At 36.9% G+C, this 27,370-nt stretch overlaps 1 protein-coding gene across 3 annotated transcripts in view; it reads left to right on the top strand.

Annotated features, from left to right (window-relative positions):
- The window catches only part of LOC123551777 (E3 ubiquitin-protein ligase HACE1-like), a 38,430-nt gene extending 24,560 nt beyond the window's left edge, over positions 1-13,870 (top strand). For all 3 annotated transcript variants that reach the window (XM_045340973.2, XM_045340972.2, XM_045340971.2), the window contains 14 exons: positions 763-913; positions 1,645-1,843; positions 2,427-2,640; positions 3,207-3,272; positions 3,719-3,806; positions 4,894-5,023; positions 5,728-5,825; positions 6,547-6,634; positions 7,326-7,537; positions 8,049-8,183; positions 10,151-10,378; positions 11,811-11,881; positions 13,017-13,130; positions 13,343-13,870. In XM_045340973.2, the coding sequence (XP_045196908.2) occupies positions 763-913; positions 1,645-1,843; positions 2,427-2,640; positions 3,207-3,272; positions 3,719-3,806; positions 4,894-5,023; positions 5,728-5,825; positions 6,547-6,634; positions 7,326-7,537; positions 8,049-8,183; positions 10,151-10,378; positions 11,811-11,881; positions 13,017-13,130; positions 13,343-13,445 (1,897 nt within the window). In that variant the 3' untranslated portion in view covers positions 13,446-13,870. The remainder of the gene's footprint in view (positions 1-762; positions 914-1,644; positions 1,844-2,426; positions 2,641-3,206; positions 3,273-3,718; positions 3,807-4,893; positions 5,024-5,727; positions 5,826-6,546; positions 6,635-7,325; positions 7,538-8,048; positions 8,184-10,150; positions 10,379-11,810; positions 11,882-13,016; positions 13,131-13,342) is intronic.
- The last annotated feature ends 13,500 nt before the right edge of the window (positions 13,871-27,370 follow it).

Genomic DNA, 27,370 nt, shown 5'->3' with positions numbered 1-27,370 from the left:
GTTTATTGAACGCAGCTCCTTGTTTCTCTCTAATTTCTTTCATTCTTTGAAATAATCAAGAAGTGGCCTATCCCACTCGCTTAGCTCAGTAGGGAGAGTGCAGATCTATGGATCGCGGGGTTGTGAGTTCGAGACAAATGTTCTCCGTGATGACTATATAGTTTATTGTGTCTCTAATATTTTGTCCTCCAACTCTGATTCATGTGGGGAAGTTAGCAGTTACTTGCGGAGAACAGGTTTATACTGGTACAGAATCCAGGAACACTGGTTAGGTTAACTGCCTGCCATTACATAACTGAAATACTGTTGAAAACGGCATTAAACCCAAAACAAACAAACAAGAAGTAGCCTCACAGTGGCTGTTCAGACTGTGTTGAAAAAAACACTCACAGACTCATTTTAGAATTGGACCTATGTTTTCTAGAGTGAGTAGATTGAAATATGGATACCATTGGTGTGGTAGCTGCTAGATATACCTTTAACTCTTTGTTTTCAATCTACAAAGTCTTAGATGATTGTAACTCCAAATCTATAATTGTGGTCATTTCCATGTAATGTTGTATATTTCAATGTGATATGTGTTTACTAAGATATTTAAAGATGTTTACATAGTTTATATATACTGGTAATGTTTGTGTAATGTTATATACTTCAGCATGTCAACAGATGCTGAGTCTCATGTTATATGCTTACTGCAATGTGTAGAGATTCTTACACAGGTTTGACCTGTTGCCTAATTTTGTGTAACATAATATATTTCAGCATGTCAACAGATGCAGAGTCTCAAGTTTTATGCTTACTGCGTTGTGTAAAGATTCTTACACAGTTATATTCCAAGTTGATTCGACACTACAGTAACAACAATATCATCAGTGCTGACCAAGCAGAAAATGTCTTGCTCAAAACTTTCCAGGTGCTTTGAATTACTACTTTGAATTGTAAATATGGCAAAGTCATAATATTTTCTAACTTTAAGCTTGATTATTTGAAATTTTAAAAACATTTAAAGTTTTGTTGTCACGATTTTGTCAGCCTTGCAGATGGTGTCCTTGTCACAAAAGTTTACATGTTTCTCTAAAAGAACTTAAGCTTAATGCTTTCAAAATTAACTCATTTATTCAGCATACTGAGATGACCTCAGGACCAGTAACATAACTCTTCCTATTATTTTGTCAAAATTATTCCCCTTTTTATACCCCCTAACATTTATGTGTTGGGCATATAGTGTGCTGCTGTCTGTACATATGTATGTCCATACGTCCTAAAATCTTGTGTGACCAACTCCCGCACTGTTAGCCTGATTTTTACTTCAAACATTCACCGATGAAGAAACAAGATGTGTAGATGAATATAAAGGAAGGATTTTTTCTGTGACTATTTTTACCATAGTTATGGCTCTTTGGTAGTTTTTGCTATATGATTATATAGAGAAGTCTTGTGTGTCCAACTCCTCCCACACTATTAGCCTGATTTGCTTCAAATTCCACAGATGAAAGCTTGATGTGCGATGACCTAAAGAGGAATATTTTCTTAAATTAACGCAGTATGCCTTTGGTAGTATAAATCAAGCGGCAAAACACAATTACTGGTATGTTTAATTTTAGCTACATTTATATCAATAATGTTTGTTTCTTTCATAAACAGCCTCTGGAGTTGCTATGGCAACTTATGGAAGAATGGCTGAGCATAGTGAAAGAAGAAGTTCAGTGTTCTAAGACAGCTAATGGTTCACAGCGTAATGCTAAATCAGCACCACCAGACCTACAGGTGGCCTCTGAGCAGACTGGGGCTGGTACCCTGTCCGAGGATCAAGCTGTAAACCAGGCTGTGAACAGTGTTCATGGTATGGTTGACCTGTTTTGTTTTTAATATCATTTGGCCTTAACAGCAGATCACCTGGATGTCAGTTTGTCAAAGGTCAAGAATAACTGGAGAATTTGTCCGTCTTTGGTCAGGAGATGACCTCAATTGTTTATAGGGTTATGAGGTCAAAGGTTAAGGACAGTTTGGTTTTTTTGAGGCTGAAATGAATTTTTGTCAATAACTAGAAAATGTTTGGACACACAGCAGTCAAACTTCATTGGCTGATACCATGTGTTTATTTGGAAGCACAGAGGGGTGTGTGTGTGTGGAGTGGGGGCTTGTCTGAAAGTGCTGGATAAATCTTATCCAAACTTAATAGTAATGGTCCTTTCACAATTCTAGTTGCCAAGGCAACCAAAAGGAAAAACAAAAAGTCTCACTGTAAAAACCAGCTGTCAAAATTTGATGTACTTTCACAGAAATGTTTGCAAGATATCTCTCTACCAAAATGTATGAAAGGTCACTTGGTTCACAAGTATACACATATGCTAAGGTAAATTCTATAATAAACACAAATGTTTGGTCAAATGTTCTAAGGGTATAATGCTCTCTTTCTGTTGCAGTTAAAAATTCCAGTAAAGGTGCTACCATGGACAACCCATCCTTGCACCTTTGTACCGAAAGTGCTGCTGGGAAGGATAGTGCTGTACGTCGAAGGAAACAGTTGTCTGTAGATGGCCATGACCTTGATGTACTGGAGGTAATGGTACCAAGGTTGTGTGGGGTGATCCATGCATACTACCTAGTATGTACCTGTGACAGTGGCTCAACTGAAGAGTAAGTATACAATAATATATTTTATAATAGGTGTGGTATGTAGTTTTATAAAAAAACAGTTGAATTAGATACATACTAAATAATCCTTGTAAATGTATGTATTTTTACTCTGCTGAAGTATTGTGATTTTGATTAAGTGGAAGTTAGTTTGGAGTTCCATCTGGTGTCTTAATATCTCACTGTATCAAAGCAAAGTCTTTTTGATTATGGGTTGCAAATATAGGATGGTATGTGAAAAATACTAACCCCAAGAAATATATGTTCACATTCTGAGGAGTGAACACTGTTCATATCTCCCTCACAGGGATGAAGTATTTATTTTCTTAAATGGAAAACAATGCATCTTAACATTTATAAAAAGAAACCAACACAGTGGAGGATATGCATTTAGCATTTATTGAGGTATAATAGAAAATGTGTAATACTATGTCATTTATACATTTAGCAAAAAAGCACCAGCATCAAGTAACATTTTAAGTTAAACTGCGGTACCTCTGAATTTGAGAAACCGAGTTTCAGTGATACTTAAAACCTGGCAATAAGTGAATGCTTTGAATATATTTCAGCACCTCAGCAAGATTTGTACAGTTTGTTGGTGATAATGAAGCTTTACTGATGTCCCTAGTAGAAAGGTATCGATTCACAGTTATATGTTCATATATGAAAAATGTATAAAAAAGGTATTTAGATAATCCTTGAGAAATTTACACATACAGTTGATTTACAGTCTCTCTAATAGATTTGATTGTTAAGGAGATAATATCTTCTAAGGAAAGGATTTTCTCATAGGTGTAATGAACATGTTTCAGTCTGTAGAAAAGATAGCAATGTAGCTAAGAATCTGTCAAAACCTAAAGAGGGATGTATTTAGTAGAAAACTTGAATGTACCTAGGAACTAGTGTTAATAACCTTGCTGCTTTTGTTGAGATCAGAGGTATTTAGGCTAGATCTTCATGCAGCACTCGTACACCCAATCAATATTTATAACATATCCAGGCTTGATAAGTTTTATATCCTGTATGTTACATTGTTAAATCATTGCAAATGCCAGCTGATAAATTTGTTTCCATTACACAGAAAGCCAACCATGATATTTGATCATTTTCATTTCCTGCTGGATGTACCAGAAATGATGACAGTTTTCCTGCCTATTGTTAGAAAGCAGGTAAAATTTAGATTTTTTGTTTGCAATTATTCATATACTACCTGCTTATTGTGATGGATGGAGTATTTTTAGCTCACCTGAGCACAAAGTGCTCATGGTGAGGTATTGGGATCATGCTGTGTCCGTCATCCTTCTTCATGGATGTTCCTTGGATGGTCCTCTACCAAAGTTGTTCAAACAGTTTTGCTGGGTTGCACATAGTGGCCGCCATAGCTAAAAATAGAAAAAATCTTTAAACAACATCTTCTCCTATACTAATTGTCTGATTTCGAAATACTTTCACTCAAATGGTCCTTATGTCATCCTCTAGCAAGATTGATTAAATATATTCGTCAAAAAACATGGCTGCCAGGGGACATGGTTACTTTTCCCTATATGTATATATAGTGGAAATTAAAAAAATCTTTCCGGTTCATTGAACATACTGTGAACATACTGTGAAATCATTTAATTGCGTCGGCATGAAATTTCGTGGTTTTGCCCAAAACGGCTGTTTCGTGGGGACATAAATTCGTGGATTTTCAATTTTTGAAACACAAAATATCATAATTTCCACAGGAATAGATCTACTAGTACTTCTTACCTTACATGTGAAACCTACACGTGTCAAACAGCGCTACCATGGTGACCGAATTTGCAGTCTATGCCTCGGGAGATTAGCGAGTGATCATGTGCCAATTAACGACCCTGTTATCTATAATTATATGACCCCAAATTTGCAAAACTTTTTAAAACTGTGAAATATTCAATGAGAAAAGTGGGCGCCAATTAAAAAGTGTCAAAATCGTAGCAACTCGCACAATTAGCATTCATAATCAAAACAGATATAAAGTTGATCATGATTTCCATCTGTAGGCAAGAGGACATAACTCTGTCAATTATTTTGGCTGAATTATGGCTCTTTATGGACTTGGAAACTGGAAACCTTGCAAACATGCTCAATATTTCAAATTCGCTAAATTTTGATCAAGCGAAAATATGTGCTTTTACAGTATTCACAAAGTAGCAAAAATAAAGCTATTATGAATGGTACCCAATTTAAAGTAGGCATAAATATATTATGTTTATATTGAATCTTCATTTTCAGCCATTTGAATCCAGAAGAAATTGGTTTTATGAAAAATTAAGTAAAGACCTGGAAGTAGAGACACCAGGGTCAGATAACTCTCCACAACCACTAATGGAGGAGGAAGAGGAAGCATTGCTCATAACTAGAGGTAGGGAAAACATATGCTTGTTAGTGTATATTGGTAGTAGTTGTTGCATACATAGAGATAGGAATAAATACATTTGTTTGGCATAGAGATAAGAATGGACATGTGTTTTAGTAAATGCAGGACAAGTATGAGTGGTAGGTGAATTACAAAGATACAGTTTTTGAAATTTTTAAGAACATGAAATGAAAAGAAGATTTGTTTGTTTAAGATGCAATATCAAAATACCTGTCCCTTTTGAATACCATATTTTTCATTTTGACGTGGCTGCACCACTTGTTAGAATATTGCATCTGATGTCTTGGTGATCATACACTGAAACAAACAACTATCCTCTGTATAAAATGTATAACATTTTTCAGTTGTATGAATATATGAGTGTGTATTAGAAAGTAAGCATGTTATCAAATGTGATATAGTTGAAAAAAAATGAAAAAAATTTATTGGTTAACCCTTAGCCTGGTGGTGGCAAGTGATTCTGCCTTTGTGAACAGTGCAGGCCAAGATTTTTGATCTACACTGTTCACTATTCAGTCAGTAAATTTTCAATGAACACCCCTTTGAATAATAAGTGGTATGGCCCAAATTGAATGATGGACCAGTCCATTTTAGAAATTTAGCAGGGTAAGGGTTAAATGGTTTGGTGAGGCCCAGGTAGAAAGGGTCATAGATATTGTGGTTACTGGTATTCTATATCTGTTTTGCAGATGCATTGTTCCAAAGTAGTTGCTCACAAATTTTAAAGAAGAGTCCAGATAGATTGAAAAGAATGCTCAATCTTCGCTTTGATGGTGAGGAAGGAATGGTAAATATACTGTAAAAGTTTGATTATAAAATGAGTTAAAATTAATGTACTTTACATTGTCAGTACTTCTTTATAGATAATAGAACTTTTTGTTCTTTTTTAATGAGTATAACCTGTAAAGATGTAAATTGGTAACAAAAATGTTTATAAATAACTGCTTACTCAAAGCCCCATAAGACTTTGAATTTTTATGTTAAAAATAGATATTTATTTGGCCAAAGAGAGAGTATTCATAGTAATTAAATGACCAGAAAACCACTTGTGTCAATATTGATATAGTGATAAACAATAAAGGGAGGTAATCAAAATAATAAGTTTAGTGATACTTTCTCTTGTGTAAGTAGGATTTTATATAAATTAATATATATTTTATGTTCATTGCAAAAACAGTGTAACAACCACATTTTATATAAAGTCAATATGACCACTTGAAGTAGGAACTTCACCGATTTTCCATTTTATTACAAAGCAGGGTTCATATTTAGGTAAACAAATTTAGGTAAGCCAAACTGAATGAAATTGTGGATAGCTAGAACAAATTAAGGTAAACCAAAAAAGTTAAATTTAGGCAGGCTCAAACGAGTTCAACTGAGGTAACCAAGTTAAAATGTATGTAAGTCTATAGACAAGGCAAAGCAGGTGGTTAAAAAAGGTTAAGCATATAAACTATCTTCTCAGTGAAAGGTTAATTATTTTCCTTGTTTCTGATTCATGTTTCCAGGGTCAGGGAGTAGTGAGAGAATGGTTTGATGTTCTGTCAAAAGAAATCCTTAATCCAGACTATGCATTGTTTACCCAGTCAGCCGATGGTGAGTGTTATTCATATTGAATAAGTCTGTATGATTCTTCTGTCTGGTACTGATATAATTCAGAAAAAACTTGTTTTAGTCATTTTCCACTTCCTGGACACAGTTACTGTTGAAACTCGGTAACTTGTACTCCAAGGGACAGAGCATTTTACCAGAAGATAATCGAAATTAGACTTAAAAATGATATGAGCCGTGCCATGAGAAAACCAACATAGTGGGTTTGCGACCAGCATGGATCCAGACCAGCCTGCGCATCCGCGCAGTCTGGTCAGGATCCATGCTGTTCGCTAACAGTTTCTCCAATTCCAATAGGCTTTAAAAGCGAACAGCATGGAGCCTGACCAGACTGCGCGGATGCGCAGGCTGGTCTGGATCCATGCTGGTCGCAAACCCACTATGTTGGTTTTCCCATGGCACGGCTCATATTTTGTGCACATGTTTTTGGCACTGGATTTGAGATAGCTGGAATTTTGAGGTAAGCAAGTTCAAGGTATTCAGTTTCAACTGTTTTTTTTCTCCAGAACTTTTCCAGTTGTGGTGACCATTTACTTTAATGTTTTGAAGGCCCTACTTTCTTCATTACTTCCAGATTAAGATTAGAGTTGTTTTCGTATTGTTTACATTTATGTTTAATTAAGAGCCAGGTTAATAATTAAATGTAAGTCAAGCAAAAGCATTATTTAACTTTCAGGTAGTACGTTCCAGCCAAACAGTAATTCCTCAGTAAATCCTGACCATCTCAACTACTTCCGGTTTGCTGGTCAGTGTCTGGGCCTGGCCTTGTATCACAAACAGCTTATCAACGCCTATTTTACAAGATCTTTCTACAAGCATATCCTGGGAATACCTGTCAATTACACAGATGTTGTCTCAATAGATCCAGAATATGCCAAAAACTTACAAGTAGGTTTTGTTTAATATAACAATTGTCAAGTCTTGTAAGCTCAAGATGAAGAACTCCATGATAAAACTGAGTTTGGAGATCAGTCTTAGAATGCAGCCTTGCGATTGGTCAATTTTAAAACTGCCCAAAAGTAACCAATCAGATGTTGGAGGACTGGTCTTTATACTATGCTTTATAGCCATCGTTTCAGCACATTTTTCGAAGAATAGGAAGAGCTATTGGACTCACCAATGTGTCGGTGTCGGCATCAGCATCCCAATTTGATTAAGTTTTTGTAGATAATCTGGTATCTCAGTAACCACTTGTGGGAATGGACTGGCCTCTGACAGTTGAATATGGCATTACCTCTCTGAATCTGGATCTCATGTTGTTGTTTTTTTAGTAGACTTTGGCTCACAAACAATCATGTGTAAATCTTATTCTAAAGAGACTGATGTTTTGATTTATATAGCCCATGACAAATATGGGTCAAGTGCAGTTTGGACAAATGTTCCTATTTGATATTTTCAGTGGATTTTGGACCATGACATTACTGATCTTGGACTAGATCTGACATTCTCTGTGGAGACTGATGTGTTTGGGTACATGGAAGAGATGGATCTAAAACCAGGTGGCAGTAAAATACCAGTCACTGAAAAGAACAAAGTAATTATATAACATATTGATGTTTTATTTAATGGTGTACACTTATCGAATGGCTTGTTGGCCAGCAGTCAAAACAATTTGCCCAAGCACTACTTGAGCCACACCATGAGAAAACCAACATACTGCATTTGTGACAAGCATGGATCCAGATGCACCTGCGCAACTGCGCAGTCTGGTCAGGCTTTCAAAGCCTATTGCAATTAGAAAAACTGTTAGCAAAGAGCATGGATCCAGACCAGATCGGCGGATGTACAGGCTGGTCTGGATCCATGCTGGTCGCAAATGCACTATGTTGGGTTTTTCATGGTGTGGCTCATTTGTGCTATTAGTTGATCTATAGTTCAACACTTACTGAATGGTTTCCAAGTCAGTAAGTTTATACTTTTATATAGTCGTGCAATAAATTATTATGAGTACTCATGCAACTGTGGAATAACTTAACTGATGAAATAAAGCACTTGATTTATAGTTTTCTGTATTTGATGAAATGGTTTTACAAAATGTAAAAGCATTTCATATCATTGAACAGCCTTGAAGTGTGATAATGCTCTTTAATTCTGATGTGTCGGGTTTGAATTAAGGAAAGGAGAACGTAGATTTGCTCATTTTTATGGAAATAAAATATTGTACTACATTCCCATAAGGCATGATGTATGATAGGATGACCTAAGGTGGGTGAGCTGCATCACAAATATTGTGTGCTCTCTAATTTGAGCAGTCCTTCTCTTATATTCACAATCTTGGTCAGAATGTTTATGGGCAAAACATCTTTGCCAAGTGTCACAGAAGCTGGTCAGAATATTTATTGGCATAATACCTCATCTAAGTTCAAAAACCATCTGAATCATCTCAGTAGCTTAATGATTTAAGCAGGTTTTATCCAAGGTTCTGCAAACTTAGTCAGACTGTAGTGGACATAATATCTTGGCAGGCCAAGTTTGATAACCGGCTGGATAATCTTATTCTCTCTGGAGTTATGATCCTTGGGTATCAGAAATTATAGAGACAATTCATAGTGTACACTCGGTTACTGGAATATCTATTCTTAAAAAATATTTAAAAATACCATTTTGCATCTCTATATAAAACCTAGGCCAAGTTTGATAGCCATCAAAATGGTATAAGTATCTCAACAGTTTCAGCCCTGTATTCATGATAATTATGAAAATAGACAGTAGGCTGAATTACTGGAGTATTTTTACTTTGCTTTCATTATTACTTACATGAAATCTGTCTATAAGATTAAGGTTCAACTTATGATAAGAATCGCCAGAGTTATTGCCCTTGATTGAGTTATTCAGAATTGAGCAAATTGCCTGATTGTTCACTCAATATGTAGAGTATTTTAAAAGTCAAGAGTGAGTTGCTTTGATTGCTTTATTGATGTTCCAAAAAGTTGTAAGTAAAAAACAAAAAGAGTACTTTTGAGAAAACTGAAAAAAAATAATTTTGTTTACGGTTTTCACACCGGAACTGCTCCTATCGGTATTGAAACCTCATAACTAAAGCTTTTATCTAACAGTACCAAATGTCATACATTTATGGAGCAAAAGTTATTAAAAAAAAATTGATATATGCCTTTTTACAGTTGTCTATGATAAAAGTCAGATCTGCTACTTATGGCCTATTTCCTATAAAATGTTGTCTAAAATCACAAATTATGCAATCTTAAAAGGTTGTTAGTGGCAGATAAGAACTTTTCACTGGCAGATATTTCTACACCTGGCCAAAAATGGGTAAAAGTAACTGATACAACCTTATATTATAAATGGTTTTTATATCTTCGAAAAGGGTTACACAATTATAATGATTTTATGTTCATGTCATGACCTTTTCATTGCTGACCTCTAAAATGTATGTCTTATAAGGTTGTAATTAACAGTAACTGTTGCAACCTTACACTTCTGGGATATTTATATATTTTGACTTTTAGAACTCTTGTTTTAAAACGGGTATTATTTTATTAGGCAGAATATGTGCAACTAGTCACAGAATTACGAATGACTCGTGCAATACAACCTCAGATTGACAGTTTCTTGTCTGGCTTCCATGCATACATTCCACGTAAACTCGTTCGACTGTTTGACGAGTATGAGCTGGAGTTGCTGTTGTCAGGGATACCAGAAATAGATATACAAGACTGGAAAGATAATACAACATACATTGACTGCACTACAGAATCTAAGGCAGTGAAGGTAAAGGTGATTTTTCTCATGACAAGAGTGATCTCCCCTGGCCACCATTTTGAGGGTTATTCCTGACATTATGTATACTGCAGATTAATCAAGACTTTCTTACAATGCTTTTGAATTCTGTTCACAGATCATAAAGCTGATTTTATATTTGTGTAACATAGTTATATACAGTTCAGTTTTGTGGATCATGTAGCAAGAATCTTAACATTGTTTACTCCTTGTCTTCACACTGCTCGAGGTCGCAAGGTGAAGAGCAAACAGCTCAAGTTTATCCAGTGTGACCAGCAGTCTAAACATAGAAATAATAAGGAAGACAGCTTGGGTATCATTGCTTGAGGGAGCTTGGGTGCTCCAGCCAATGATGCTCAAGTGAGCACTATTTCACTGTATCACTATTAGCCGCCAGTATAATCAAGGGAGATAGTTATTACACAAAAATTTTAGAATCTGTTTAACTTCTAGGTGCTCATTACTAATTTTATGAATAAATTATTTAGATTTAAAATTTTAAATGAACAATTCACGTTTGTGTGTTTTGCGGTGACCTTAACCACTTGGCCATGGAAGCCTCAGAAAAAGTCTATGGCACATCTATGCTGCCCCCCCCACTTCCCATTTTGGGGGAGAAGGGGACAGAGTTGCCCTTGTCTGTCAGTACATCTGAATTTGTGTCATGCATATCTCAAAAAGAATTTTGTCCAGCGTCCTGAAATCGCACAGGATTGTCATTGCATGTGAAGTTGTGCACCTGGTGTTTTAAGTGGGACTGCACACAATCACACCAGAGTTAAGGCCCTTGACTTAGTCAAAAATATGCATAGAAAGTGCCTAAATGCTGAGTATTTCAAAAAGTATGAGATCTAGAACTATGAAACATTGTAGGAATATAATTCAGCAAATGAATTTATGCACCTGGAGATTTTACTCAGCCAGAACAGAGTTATGGCCCATGACTTAGTCAAAAGTATGCATAAAGGACATACAAGATTGCATCTCCTGCATCGCAAAGATTTATTGACTAAGAGTTTTAAAACATTAACGGGTGGTATTATAGTATGTGAAGTTGTGCACCAGGTATTCTGTTTAGGATTTCACTTAGCCAGACCAGAGTTATGGTCCTTGGCTTAGTGAAAAACACGAAGTGTTGCATATATCTTAAATAATATTTCACCAAGAGTCATGAAACCATGTACAGTGACAGGAAGTGGGGGCACCAGTGTCCTATAGACACACATCTGGTTAACATTTCAGGAACTTTAAATTCAATGATGGGAGCTCTTAATGGCTTGCTACAGTGATACATGAAAACAAAATAAACTGAAAAGCACGAGAAGCAAAACTTAAAATATTTTTTTCAGATTTGGCCCTTTCAAGTCAGATTTATTTTTGCATGTGCAGATAAGTAGCTGTATGAAGAACTTTGTATTTTCAGTGGTTCTGGGAAATACTGAAAGAATTTACAGAGCAAGAGAAAGTGTTAATGTTACAATTTGTTACTGGAAGGTAATGTCAATAAATATCACATTTTGTTGTTGCATACTGTCAATCAAATAGTGTTTTTTGGGGTTTTTTTGCTGTGTTTAGAATGATGCCAACATTTTTAAGTCTTATGGTGACTTTTGCAGCTTTTCATAGTCCAGGACCTCAGGTGCACCTCCAGGCCAGCTGGATGGCTTCCTCACATGGAAATCAAAGTTTCGAACCCACATTTTGTGTGTTTTGCGGTGACTTTAACCACTTGGCCATGGAAGCCTCAGAAAAAATTAATAAAACCTTTGAGCATATTCATGGCTTTTTCTGCTTTTAAAAATTGTTGATTAAGAGTTGTCGACCATTAACTTCCTGTTTATTTACCATTTATTATTTAACATAAATAGTAACAAAATTACCTCTGACAGAATTCTGTAACCCAGGAAAATAACCATAGGCAGGCACTGTAATCAGAAGCGGGCACAATAACCAGATTCTTGCACTGCCAGGGACGTATAATATTATTTTTGATACCATTTTACCCTGTATCATCATAATAAAAAAAAAAATTGTAATATCTTATATGATTAACTGATTGGGCATCTGAGAAATGGTTATTTTATTTTTGTATATAATGAACAACTCATCAAATTGCAGTGACAATCCTTACACAGATCTAGCACTCCTAAGCCTATATTGGCACTGTGGGTGATGTCTCTGTGAAAATATAGGTATAGTCATGCTAATATCTGCTTCAGATGTGTCAGTGCTGTTAAATTACTGAATAGTGATAGTGGCTACAGACAAGCTAAGTGAGCCGTGCCATGAGAAAACCAACATAGTGGGTGTGCGACCAGCATGGATCCAGACCAGCCTGCGCATCCGCGCAGTCTGGTCAGGCTCCATGCTGTTCGCTTTTAAAGCCTATTGGAATTGGAGAAATTGTTAGCGAACAGCATGGATCCTGACCAGACTGCGCGGATGCGCAGGCTGGTCTGGATCCATGCTGGTCGCAAAACCACTATGTTGGTTTTCTCATGGCACGGCTCAAGTATAGTTATGTAAATTTAGACTATGCTGTATATTGAAATATTACATGAAATATTAGTACAAGCAGCTTATTGCCACACCTGACTGTGTCTATTTCTTTTGTTCTTGTACCTTCCAGTTCCCGGCTTCCATTTGGCGGCTTCAGTAAACTTACAGGAGGAGGTGGACCACAGAAGTTCTCAATTAGTTTGGTGCCATATACACAAGATCTGTTACCCACTGCCAGTACATGGTATGTTATAGTTTATACCTTGAATGTGTCCACCAGCATTGTTTTCTTAATACATCTTTTGATTTTTTTATTAACTTGCATAAATTTTGTTTGAAATTCTGCGGACGCTTTCCAAAATTGAAGATCCAAAAATAAATCATAAATTTCTGAAATGATGTACATTTTGCACCTATTTATAGTTTGAGATAAATTATCTTGTTTTATATTTTCAGTATTAATTTCCTGAGGCTGCCAGATTATCCCAGCAAAGCTCTCACCAAGGAGAAGATTCTAGTGGCTTTACAGTGTGGTAGCCAGGGATACGCACTGGCTTAATGCTGTTATTTATAGTGAAGACTCTATAAAGATGTTTCTACATGACTTCTTACGTAAATTGCCAGTACATAACTTGTACTATAAACCAGTCTATAGTACATCACAGTTTAGCTGGACTAAAGTCAGAAAGGAATAGAAAATTAAAATTAATTTCTAATACCATGTACTAAAACGCATATTGAATGGCTTTCAGGTCAATAGTCAGATATATTTGCCTTTGCATCTCCGGCAGATAATTTTCACTTTTGATCGGCGAACCATTCAAAATCTGTGTACTGGTTTAATGTCACTTTTTATAGTGAAAACTGCAAAACATACTTTTTGTTTTGTTTTGTTTTTTACCTTACTCTGTAGTGGCCACACTTAATGATACTATTTGTTTTGAAATCTTTTCATAGTTAAGTTATTAAACACATTGAAATCTGTGTTCTTTAATTATTTCTGTTATGAAGTGTAAGAAAATAATTATATATCATACTATAACAGTATAAACCAGAATATAGACTAGCCAGATCTAGACTAAAGGGTCAAGACTGGCATCAATACTACTATTTGTAGAGAAACCTGTTTCCAGTGCACTGATACTATTTGTGAAAACTTGCAGAAATACCATAGGTATTGCAATTTACTTACATTAGCCTTTACCCTGCTAAATTTCTAAAATGGACTGGTCCATCAATCAATTTGGGCAGTACTACTTATTATTCAAAGAGTTGTTCACTGAAAATTTTCTGACTGAATAGCAAACAGTGCAGACCATGATCAGCCAGCATGGATGTGCAGGCTGATCATGGTCTGCACTGATCACAAAGGCAAAATCACTTGCTGCCAGCAGGCTAAAGGTTAAAAAACTCCCTGTAACAAAAATGTTGTAATAATGATAATACTTTACATATTGAAATATCTGTTAAATTATTGAAATATCTGTAAGCACTGGTATTGTTACACAGCTGGTATGATGTTACACTGGTGTACACCTATACAACAGACTACAGTGAAATCGCTATGAAGTATTTATTGAGTTGAATTGTGTTAATAACACTGTCATTAATGAAAAAAAAAATCAGTACAATGTTAGATGTGCATGGTATCTGACATGAAGCTGATAGTATTCTATGTGATTGCCATCCACACATTGTACAGGCATAACTATATAGAAAGGGCATGACATTAGAAGAATTTTTTTATTTACTTGCAAAGTCAAGCTAACTGACACTTGTGATCACAAAACATATGATTTCAACAAAAAATGCAATGAAAGTAAAGTAGCTTTACAGGGAAAAAAGCTGTTTGAGTCAGCCATTATGTTACTACCTTTTTTTCACGCAATTTTCCTGTTAAGTGTCTACCTTTAATGTGATATTTTTCTTTTATTATTTCTTTTAATCTCTTTTATTAGTCCCCTACTGGTTGAAAACCAGTTTCGGGGACTATAGGAATGCGCTTTTCCGTCATTCTGTCATTCCGTCCGTCCGCAATTTCGTGTCCGGTCCATAACTCTGTCATCCATGAAGGGATTTTAATATTACTTGGCACAAATGTTCCCCATGATGAGACGACGTGTCATGCGCAAAACCCGGACCCCTAGCCCAAAGGTCAAGGCCACAATAGGAGGTCAAAGGTCAACATGGCTTTTTTCCTGTCCGGTCCACAACTCTCCCATCCTTGAAGGGATTTTAGTGTTACTTGGCACAAATGTTCCCCATGAGAAGATGATGTGTCATGCGCAAATCCCGGACCCCTAGCTCAAAGGTCAAGGTCACAATTGGAGGTCAAAGGTCAACAGGGCTTTTTTCCTGTCCGGTCCATAACTCTCCCATCCATGAAGAGATTTTAATATTACTTGGCACAAATGTTCCCCATGAGGAGACGACGTGTCATGCGCAAAACCTGGACCCCTAGCTTAAAGGTCAAGGTCACAATTGGAGGTCAAAGGTCAACAGGGCTTTTTTCCTGTCCGGTCCATAACTCTCCCATCTATGAAGGGATTTTAATATTACTTGTCACAAATGTACCTCATAATAAGATGATGTGTCATGCACAACTTTCAGACCCCTAGCTCAAAGGTCAAGGTCACCCTTAGCAGTCAAATGTTAACATAGCATGAACAGGGTCTGTTTCGTGTCTGGTCCATAACTCTGACATTCATTAAGGGATTTTAATATCACTTAGCACAAGTGTTCCCCATGATGAGACGACGTGTCATGCGCAAATCCCGGACCCCTAGATCAAAGGTCAAGGTCACAATTGGGGGTCAAAGGTCAACAGAGTTTTTTTCCTGTCCCGTCCATAACTCTGCCATCCATGAAGGGATTTTAATATTACTTGGCACAAATGTTTCCCATGATGAGACGACCTGTCATGCGCAACACCCAGTACCCTAGCTTAAAGGTCAAGGTCACACTTTGAGATCAAAGGTCAAGAGGATTTTTTTTCTGTCCGGTCTATTACTTTGTCATGCAAAGCAGGATTTAGATATCAGTTGGCACAAATATTCCCCTGGATGAGACAACATGCCATGCGCAAGAACCAGGTCCCTAGGTCTAAGGTCAAGGTCATATTTAGAGGTCAAAGGTCAAATTCAAGAATGACTTTGTATGGAACATTTCTTCTTCATGCATTGAGGGATTTTGATGTAACTTGGACCAAATGTTCACCACCATGAGGCACCCTTGTTTTTAGAATTACGTCCCTTTGTTGTTACTTTAAATAGATTTTATTGTAACTTTTTTATTACTGGCGGTAGAGAAAAATCGAGACCACTTTTCTGTGGTACAGCATGCATGTTACATCCAATTTTTAGGTGTTTTTTGACCTATCTCTACCTGGTAAAGAAATTCTTGTGGACTTATATTATTCATTTTTTTTTTTTAAAGATTTATTTCCCTTTGTTGTTGCTATAAATAACTTACATGATAACATTTTTATAATCAGCCAAAAAAATTCAATATGAAAACAACTGTGGGTTTTTATATATGCACATTTTAATCCAAGTGTGTTGTTATAACATATTGTATATGTAGTACAATATTGTTTATACATCATTGACAGATATCAGTTCATTATGTTATACTGCAGTAGAAAAAATTAGGTGCCTTACAGTAGGGGACTTTGTATTGCATGGCAATACTTCATTCACTTGTTTTATCAGAGAATATCTGTATGTTTATTGTTAATTAAGTTGTTCTATTTATACTTTATCTTTTGTTATAAAAAAGTTATTTGAAAAATGAAATCCCCAGAATTTCAATTTTATAGAAATAAAAAATTATAGAGTAATAAGATTCTTCTTTTCTGCTTGATAAATTTACTTATATTAGGAGTGCCTTTTTCTAAAAAAAGTAAAGAAAAAAGTTTGTGGAACCTGTACACACACATGCACATATCATGACTATATAAGTGAAACCATATCACATCAGTGTACCAGACAACACTGACATTCCTGTGCATATGACGAATGACTATTTTGTAACTTTTTGCACATGTTAAGCAAGAGCAACTTCAAACATTTTTAGCTCGACTATTCTACTCACCATGGCACCGGCATCCATGTCGGCTTCACACCTTAGTTAAAGTAAGCTCTCACATGTATTTTGGCCATATTATGCCCACGTTTGGACTTAATAAATCCTGGTTAAAGTTTTACATGCAAGTAAATATAGATATTTCTTAGTGGCATATAACACTGAAACTTATTTTTTCTTTTTCAAGTCAATTACCAACCTCACTGGGTCAAGTCCCATAACTCTGACGTGTATTTTGGGTACATTATGCCCCCTTTTGGACTTAGAAAATCCTTGTTAAAGTTTGCACTATCTTCAGATCAAATACAGAAATTGAATTGAAACTTTAAATGTGTTTTGGAGGTTATAAAACCAGGTTATAGCATCAAGTCCCTTAACTCTTGCCAAATAATATCCCATGTGAACTTAAAACGTTTGGTTAAAGTTTTGTATGCAATTTACTATCTCCAAAACTAATGCAGATAGATATTCTAACATTTGGGGTAATATTCCTGCTTCTGAGACAACAAATAGTCGAGCATTTGCTGTCTTACGGACAGCTCTTGTTATTTCCTGTTCAACAATTGTAACATCTACAGAATTCCTCACCCTAACTGGCTCAGGCACCAACCTATTCCTTGGAATTCTGCAGAAGTTGTAACATGGAAAACGTGTTCTCCCTACTAGTATATTTTTATGACCCCAAACGGAGTAGTTGGACTGCCTGTCGTTTCGGATTGATAGGACGATTGCCTGCAGTAGAGGACTGGGGGGTCAAAGGTCAAGGTCATAGAGACCGTAACACTGAAAACGATTTCCAATGATTATCCGAAGAACACTCCCTACTAGTATATTTTTATGACCCCAAACGGAGTAGTTGGACTACCTATCGTTTCGGATTGATAGGACGATTGCCTGCAGTAGAGGACTGGGGGGGTCAACGGTCAAGGTCATAGAGACCGTAACACTGAAAACGATTTCCGATCAATATCCGAAGAACACTCCGGCCTGCAGGCGTTAAACTTAATAGAATGATTGCCTTTGGCCAATAAATGATCCCAATTGTTTTTGGTGTCAGTAGGCTAAAGTAACCTTAAAACTGAAAACTGTTTCCACTCGATAACTGAAGAATGCATTGGCCTACAGGCGTCAGTTCACATGATGAGCCCTATAGTTTTGGATGTTAGTATGTCAAAAAGTCACTGTAGGGTCACAGAGACCTTGAGATTGAAAACTTTTTCCGATCGATAACTGAAGAACGTTTGGTCTACAGACGTCAAACTTGATTGAATGATTGTTTGTTTGTTTGTTTGTTTGTTTTGGGTTTACATGTATTATGATATATAACGAAATGAATACAATTTTATTCATTGGTGAAGTTGTCATATCCAAAGCATCAACAACATCAGTGAAGAATCACCATGCGTTTTCATTTATTTTTTGTGCTTTATTAGTATGTAACGTCTTTATATGTGTGATTTATTTACTTTAAAATACATTTTAAACGGTATTGCGTATTTGGTGCGCTTTGAATCATTGACCTTATGGACGACTGAGGACAGTCGAAGGCTAGGAGAGTACCTCGACAGAAAATCCTGAGTGGAGCGCATAAGGCGGCTTTTTGCAAACCTCGGTAGATGTCCAGCTATTTCTGCAGTCAATATGACCCCAGACGTATTGGTTTCACCTTTCGTCTTGATTCTGCCATTGAGACAGAGAGGGGTATTCTGATGCTTGGGCAACTCTCCACACAACTTGCCAAATCTTTGTGCCCTGGTGAGGTTTTCGGTGTAGATGCAACACGGGGAATGGCAGTTATTGGTTCTAAGATCAAGCTGAACTGGCGTATAGCCAGGTTCCCGACGGTGGGAGAAGTTCTCTTACTTCATTGGAAGCTACCGCCTGCATAAATTCAATTAGATGTTGTCACATGCCACCTGCCTTACTGGGTGCGTGCAGCCAAAGGATAAACTCAACAAGTGAACCAATAAATATGCTTTATGTATACGCTCTAACTCTCATGGCTACTGACAACACCAAGGATGAGTTTTACAGCAAGCTGGACAACCTCAGTAAAAGCGTTCCACAACAGGAAGAGAAGAGCTTATCGTACTGGGCGATTTCCATGCTCGTGTAGAAAATGACAATGATGTTTGGCCCAACTGCCTAGGCTGCTTTGGAGAAGGGAATTGCATTGAAAACGAACAAAGGCTACTGGAGCTGTGTTCATATCACGAGCTGTGCATGACTAACACTTCAGCACTAAGACACAGCACAGAATATCGTGGCGTATTCCAAGGTCCAAACACTGGCATCGGCTTGACCTAATACTAACAAGAAGCAGGCATCTGAGCCACTTTCGCATTACCAGAAGCTTTCACAGCGCTGACTGAGACTCAGACTACTCCCTCTTGTGCTCTAGCATCAAGATACAACCCAGAAGGCTCCATAGGACAAAGGAGAAAAGAAAGCATAGAATTAATGTTAACTGCAAAGTTACCACACTTGTCATCTGAATTTGCCAGCCTTGTTACAGACTATCACCAAGCCTCAACACAACAATGGAACAACTTACGGAATGCAACATACGATGCAGCCATTATATTCTTGGCAAGAAAACTTGATCCAAAGAGAATGATTGATTCGACCACAACATCAAAAACCTTACCCCGCTGACCGATGCCAAACGCATTACAAGCTCACGAAGACAAGCCATCAAAGGCGACACACTAAGATCTGTCAGGAATGCTGTCCAGAAAAAAAGTCCTGACTTGTGTAAACGGCTACTCATTTTATCTCTGCAACACAATCCAGCAATCCGCAAACACTGGAAACATCAAGGGCATGTGCGGTGGAACAAAATACAATTGATCCAAGCACCCCTCAAATCCAAGACTGGTGCAACAGTCACAAACAAGGCCAAACAACATGACAGATTAGTGTAACATTATTTCGAGCTGTACTAATCAACATTAAGCCATTGATGCTATTAACCAACTACCTTTGATGTTAGAGCTCTAAATGAACATTCAGCGGAAAAAAACTTGCCAAAGCTACTGACCAGTTGCTTCAGGAAAGGCTCCAGGCAAGGATTGCATCCCAGCTGAAGTCTTAAAGAACAGAAAATCAAGCTTGCTAGAACCACTACATCGGCTCCAAATTCAGTGCTGGAGAGAAGGTCACGGGTGGTAAACGCGCAATCCAATTCCCGCTGGGAATACGTTTAAAATGGGTTGCGCAACGTCCGGTGCTGGTGTTGCGCGTAAAAAAAGACGAAATTGAGGTATGTGAAGTTATGATTTTGCTTAGTATGAGACAAGAATAAAATTTCTCGAAAAAAGCAAAATGCTATTCGACACAAATATGATTATACATCATATGTGTAAAATATCTGGTTTGTAATTTATGATTCGGCTCTAATATCACAAAAACTCAGGCGACACGAAGCTTGTAAAAAGTATGAAATCAACAAAAATGGAAGTTTCTGACCTCATATGCCTAATCTGAGGACATCTGATGCTTTTTATGATAACTCAAATGTTATAAAGTAACGAATATCAAAATTATTTGCTTCAAATCCTGCTTATGGTGACATAATTGACAAAAAATCATCGGGAATGGGGTTGCGCACCGGGAATGGAGTTGCTCGTATACATCATAATGTATACGCGCAACTCCATTCCCGGGGCGCATCCCCATTCCCGATTATTTTTTGCCAATCTTTTTCCCAAAAGCAGCAACATTTCATTCAAGTGTATGTAATATTCATGACTGTTTTACACATGTTTGATCAATAGAAACGTCATATTTCCAGAAATATGGCACAAGAGTTAGAAAATTTGCATGTTTCATGATTCCATGCTTTTTTGACAGTTCTAACCAGCAGAGTTTTCGTGATAACAGAGCTGATTCTTAAATTAATAAGTTGGTATTTCACATATATGATCTTTATTCATTTTTGTGTCGAATAGCATTTTGCTTTTTTTCGAAAACACGCGTAAATGTGTTATTATTTACAAAAACAAAAACCCACCTACCTCGATTTTGTATATATTGATGCGCAACGCCAGCACCGGAAGTCGCGCAACCCATTTTTAGCGTATTCCCAGTGGGAATTGGATTGCGCGTTTACCACCCGTGGAAGGTGCAGTTTCCCAAGGCATTAAAGATGCTAACATCATAACTCTCTACAAGAACAAGGGTGACTGCAGTAACTGCAACAACTATCGAGGCATTCTGCTGCTCTGCGTTGTTGTAAAACTGTTTGCTTGCATTACCTTAATCAGACTACAGCAACTGACCAAGAGAATATATATATCCTGTGTCTCAATGTGGTTTCCGTGCCAAGAGGTGTACTGTAGACATGATATTCTCCATACACCAAGTCCAATGGAAATGCCGAGAACAGAACCAACCCTTATACATCGCCTGACTAAACAAAGGCGTTCGACCTTCAGTAGAAACCAACTCTTCAAATTTCTCCTGAAGATAGGCTATTCTCACAAGCTACTCAATGATGGAATGATGAGTACTGCAGTTTGATGGAGACATATCAGCCGAACTTGGACAAAGGAGTCAAATATGGCTGCGTACTAGCCCCAGCACTCTTTGGAATCTTCTCCGCCCTTCTTTTCAAACACGCTTTTGGTACCTCCACGGACGATATTTATCTCCATTCCAGATCGAACGGCCGTCTATTTGATCTATCCGGGTTAAAAACCAAGTCAAAAGTCAGAAAGGTCCTCATCAGAGATATACTCTTTGAAGACGACGATGCAGTAGCTTCAGACTAAACGGAGGGCTACAAAGGCTTTTGAACAGGTTCTTGAAAACATGCACTTCTTTTGGACTAGCCATTAGTCAAAAGAAAATCTGAATTTTGAGTCAAGGCACAATAGAAATTTCTAGAATCAACCAAGAAGACTTGAAGAAATCCAGCAATCCCAGAATCTAGGCCCTAACACCTCCATTTGAGAAAAGAATTGGCAAATCATCCACCACCCCCGCAAAGCTCACCAGAAGAGTCTGGGAAAACAAACATCTCACAACAGTGACGAAAATGAAAGACTACAAAACCTGTGCCACCAGAACTCTACCCTGTGACAGTCAATCCTGGATAATACATGCAGCACAAGAAAGAAGACTCCAGGTGTTCCATTTTCGTTGCCTGCGGAGAGTACAAGGCATAATTTTCAAAGACGAAGTGACCAACAAGGACGTCCTAACAAGAGCGAGCCTTCCCTCAATGTACACCATCCTTGCTCAATCACGTCCACAGAATGGATGATGGATGCATACGAAGGGACCTATTGTACGGGGAACTTGCCACTGGAGCAAGAAGCAGAGGGCGGCCATGCCTTTGTTTCAAGGATGTCTGCAAGAGAGTCCTAAGTGCATGCGGCATAGACACAGATTCTTGGGAGTCACTAGCGGCGATACATCTCTCTGGAGACAGGTGACTAAGAAACTGAAGGCAGGAGGGAAGCCATCCAAGTCGCGAATGATGAAAATAGGGCAGATGCAAAGCCAGCCACTCAAGGGACGTCCTCAAACAACAGCAACATGGAGCATCAGCACATGTATGCTAGAGATGTAACAGGGTCTGTGCATCTCGTATAGGCCTCTGCAGCCATGCCAGAAGATGCTCATTCACTTTGAACCAGGGCACAACACTATAATCGACGTCGACAGAAGGATGCCTAACCAAACTGTCTCCCAAAACTGCTGGGAATACCACAGTTTAGTCCACCGGATTTTTTTGTACAAGTAGTGGCGATGCGTCAGGCAGGTTCATCTGGAGACTGGGTTTTGCGTAAGTTTAAACAAACATCAACTTTTGATTTATTTCAGATTGCTACGACATAAAATGGGGCAAATGACAGCAACTAAATATTCTAATCCTGTAATAACTAAAATAACCATTGCATGCACTTACGCAAATTATGAATTTAACAGTACCACTTTGACAATATCTTAGTTTGTAAAAACCATCTTAAAGATAAGTTACCATGTGTTACGTAACCAAACTGTATCTGGTTAAAAAGAGATACTGGCCTTCAGCTGCATACTGGTAGGGGAAGATATATTGCTTTGAAGAATCACTAGGTATCCACAATTGACTTGATGTGAGCAAACTATTCAGCCTGCTCAAACGCCATATGCCAAGGATTATAAGTGAAAAGATAAAATAGAAAAAGTGGGAAACCGAAGGGCGCCCAACACTATATGAACTCAGATGTTGCAGGCTCGGTTTGATTGAGCCTGTTTATGAACGGTAGCCTAGGAAAACTGCCAGTCTTTTACTTTCTCTAACCCCCCCCCCCCCCCCCGCCTCCTCTCCCCTCCCCACGCATGGCGATATATATCATTGTTTGTCATTACTATAGAAGAAGAAGAAGGTAGTGGAAATGCAAGCTCCCGTCCACGCCCTCTAGCCATGTAATTCCATAAAATAGCGGTGTATGGTCCCCAGTCAAAATAATACTTATATACATAGAAAACAGTTAAAGTAACTTTACCTATTATGGCACAGCAGTTAGCATATATACATCATGTCTTTATATCACGAATTTCAACCACCGTAGTACCAGGTGCTTCATTAAGCATTATATGTGGTGCTTAAGATATATTCCATCCTGTTAATCGAGTTTGAATCGAAAATAATATGATAACACTTTTCTGAAATTATTTTACGTGTATATTTCTATAGAAATAAAGGTTATTGTTCATTTTAAGGATTAAAAGTATAACATCAAAACATAGAAATATTTGTTAAACGAACAAATCTACCTGATCATTTCATGTTCTGCCGTACTGTCCCGTACGATGGATACTTAAATAGAATCTATTCTGAAAAAGTTGTCCCCCTTTAAAGACGAATTTCATTTGCAAAGACATGAAAAGAAACAATTGCTGAAAACTACATTCCACCTAGTTATGTGAAATTTCAGCACTGTGACATTATTGCAAATGCATCGAAAAGAAGATATATAACAGTTCTTTGAAAATGGTGAGTTTTTAAAGGAGCTGAACTGTCCGAAAGTATGGCTCCATTATGCATTTATGCATTTAATGTAGATCTATATCTTGTTTTATATACTGTTCATTTTTTCATATGAAATAACTCTTTCTTTCTTTGGTTTTGTTTTATTTGATTCCCCCCCCCCCCCCCCCCCCCTCAAAATATAAGGCTAAGTGTAAAAGAGTCTCAGCTGAAAGGGTAATTTTAAACATTACTTCATATGCTAATTTTCATAGCTCACCGAGCTGCAGTCTGCCTGTCTGGTATAGTTGTACATTTGTCATTTGTTTTCTAAAAACACAATTTTTATGTTTATTTTTGAGAGTTTTTTTTAAAGGGGATGTGGATGTCAAATGAATAAAATTATACCCTTGCGTCATTTGATAGTTCTAAAGTTTTTAGCATTTAACAACATGGTGATCTAATTGTGCAACTGATTTGGGCGGGGGGGGGGGGGGGGGGGGGGAGTGCCTTTAGTAATTTAAAATATTGAAAAAAACATTAGAAGCATAGAATGCAACCAAAGAAAATGATAGCCGACTCAGTTTGAGTCTGTTAATGAGAGAGATGAAATGTGCCTCTTAACACTTGCTTAAGCGGAATTCTATCATAGTACAAATGAATGTACTTCATGATCCAAAAGAACCAGAAAGTATAACAACACCGAATCCAAGTACGGAGAGACTTTTTACAGCCACGACTCGGCACTTAAAAGACTGCTTTTGAGAAAGTTAACAAAATCTATAATATGTTTTATAGTACAGGTGAATGTACTCCATGATCCTTAGTAAAGGACCAGAAAATATAACAGAATAGCAAATGGGGGCCAGCTGTTACGTTGAAATGTACAAACAGGAAATAATGATAAAACTAACGCATAAGGCTAAATATCACTTACTAGTAACTGTAGCCTTGGAGATATATAGAACTTTATAAATTATTTGAGCAAGGAAAAAATTCCGGATTACCCATATTAAGAATATCATTCAGACAGTGTGTTGTATCAAATACAAGATGGTATAACAAATTTTATCACAAATCCACACGCAGTATAATGTTTGACGGTGTAAGTTGTAAGAAAACTATATTGAAAAATCGAATTTACTCCATGATCCCAAATGACCAGAAAAATATAACGACTTTTATAAGCTCAGCATTTTAAAATCCAGTCAGTTGCAGTGGTACTTGGAATCATGTAGTCCATTCAAATGTCTGTATGATAAATATCCGCGGAAGTCGTTGCTGGGGACGTGGTTGGTTCTGCACATTTGATAACCTTTCATGAACAGGTTCAATCAAACAGTGTCTATTATTGTTTTGCTTTGGTGCGTACTGTGCTTCAAAAGAATCTTTTTAAATGTTTTATTAACTCTGTCGTAACGATCTTTTAAATAGTCTGCAGTGATTTGATATTGATTTGGACACGATTTTATTTGGTAACCCTAGCCTTTCAGGTCAGGAAAACACCACCATATTTTCACATGCACTAACCTGAATATCCCATAGCAAGAGATTACTTTAGTCCTATATAATAGCTCCACTGAGTTTTTTAGTCCTTCGTTCTCGCTCTTCTTCGTTCTCTCTCTTCTTTCTTCTATTTTCATCTTGTCAAAACACATGGATCTTAAAGTTTCCATCACATTCGTCTTTACAATTTTATGTTGTTTCCTAAGACTACATTCCTTATCCCGGTACAGCTATGAGCTCAAGTATGGCACAAATTATTTTGTCCGCAAAGGAGAATTCTATAAGACTATGAGTCTTTCATTCTTGTCCTTTCCAGTTTCTCTTGTCCAAACTATGATGTATGTATTTAATTTGTACATGTATTACTGGGAATAAATTATGCTTAAACTAAAATATTACAACAGCAATATTTGTATACCATGCGCCGACTTTTTTTTTAGAAATTTTCCCTTATTTGCATTTTGTTGCATTCTATTTTCTGATTCTTCCAGATGTTGGAGTCTATTCAATTACCTTTACAATATAATTCCAATAAGGCACGAGTGGTGTTGCACATTTCATGAACCGACTCTGTCAAACCAAGTCTACAATTATTTTGATTGGCTTCCAAAGATCTTAGATTAGATATTTACTATCCTGATTACTAACAAATTCCATTTCTTTTAATTTCTAGTTAACTATTATTTCTTTTCTACAGAATACATTTGCAGTAATTCAAACAATAGCATAACGTGTAAAAAGAAAAGGAAGGTAACTACGTGTATTTTTCAAATACGTATGATAATAGAGTTATTTCGCTTCCGCAAAATGGCCTGCGTCTAGTTTTACACTGTTGAAGAAAGGAACATAGAACGCAAACTCCTTTACTGTGAACTTCAGCCTTACTAAATATAGAATTTCGAATAGATACAAACCAATCTGTAATGTTCAATCTTTCTGGAATACCATTTACCATGGGATGAATATAGCTATAAAGCGTATCTATCTATAACTGGTATATTTGAATCCCAATTTGAATTTCAATTGCACATTTCATATTGAAGCATTTCGTACCAAAGTCAGACTCCTTTTATCTTTGGCCAGATAAGACCGCATTTGCGTAAGGGATTTATGTTGAGCCTAGCTCCCTTCACTTTATCTAATATATAAAATTTGAAAAGAAAGAAAGATAAAGATGTGCTGTGCTGCCTAGTATGATTGTTTGATTGTTTCCCTTTGATGTACCAACGTTTAGGTGAACATCAAAATAGAAAAAAAACCTGTAGTGTTTGCACCTTTCAAGCATGTAGAGGAATAATCATGAAATGTGCTTTTCCAGAATGTCTTTGTTATCAAATGTGATATTATCTATGAGATTTAGTGTTTGATAAACAGTTTGTACAGTGGAATATACTGCCGTTAATCTTGATAAAAGAGACGAGAGGGTTGGCAAGTTAAAGTACGTGATCTAATTCGAATATTTACAACCGAAAAGAAAAAGTCGTATTTGTTATGCGAACCTATAATTTCAAACAATTGATTGTGTAAAATTACCAATAAAATATTACTTGCGGTGAAAATGGGCGGGAGCACAGTGGTTGTAATGACTTCACATAATGTTTTCACTTTACCCGCAGAATAATTTTAATTTAACACTTGTTATCTTTAACTCTGGTTAAATTTCAATGTCTCATTAATCATTATTTTAAAAGACAAGAGATCGCATTACTAAATTATATGAAGTTTATCTTTTTCGGTTCTCCTACGGTAGTCAAAATGCTTTGTTAAGGCTTCGCCTGACAGCGAGCTGGTTATTATTATAATCACACTAAACTGCAGTCAAAATAGAATATGAGAGAAAAGGTGAGATTCGGATCACTTCGGGCAAACAAATGACTTGAATGCCTACATTATCGTATATAATGGAACGCTATACAACCGTATCTTCGCAGTGG

This window comes from Mercenaria mercenaria, chromosome 4 (genome assembly GCF_021730395.1).
Source record: "Mercenaria mercenaria strain notata chromosome 4, MADL_Memer_1, whole genome shotgun sequence".
Lineage (NCBI taxonomy): Eukaryota > Metazoa > Mollusca > Bivalvia > Venerida > Veneridae > Mercenaria > Mercenaria mercenaria.
This window is presented reverse-complemented; position numbering and strand designations above follow the sequence as displayed.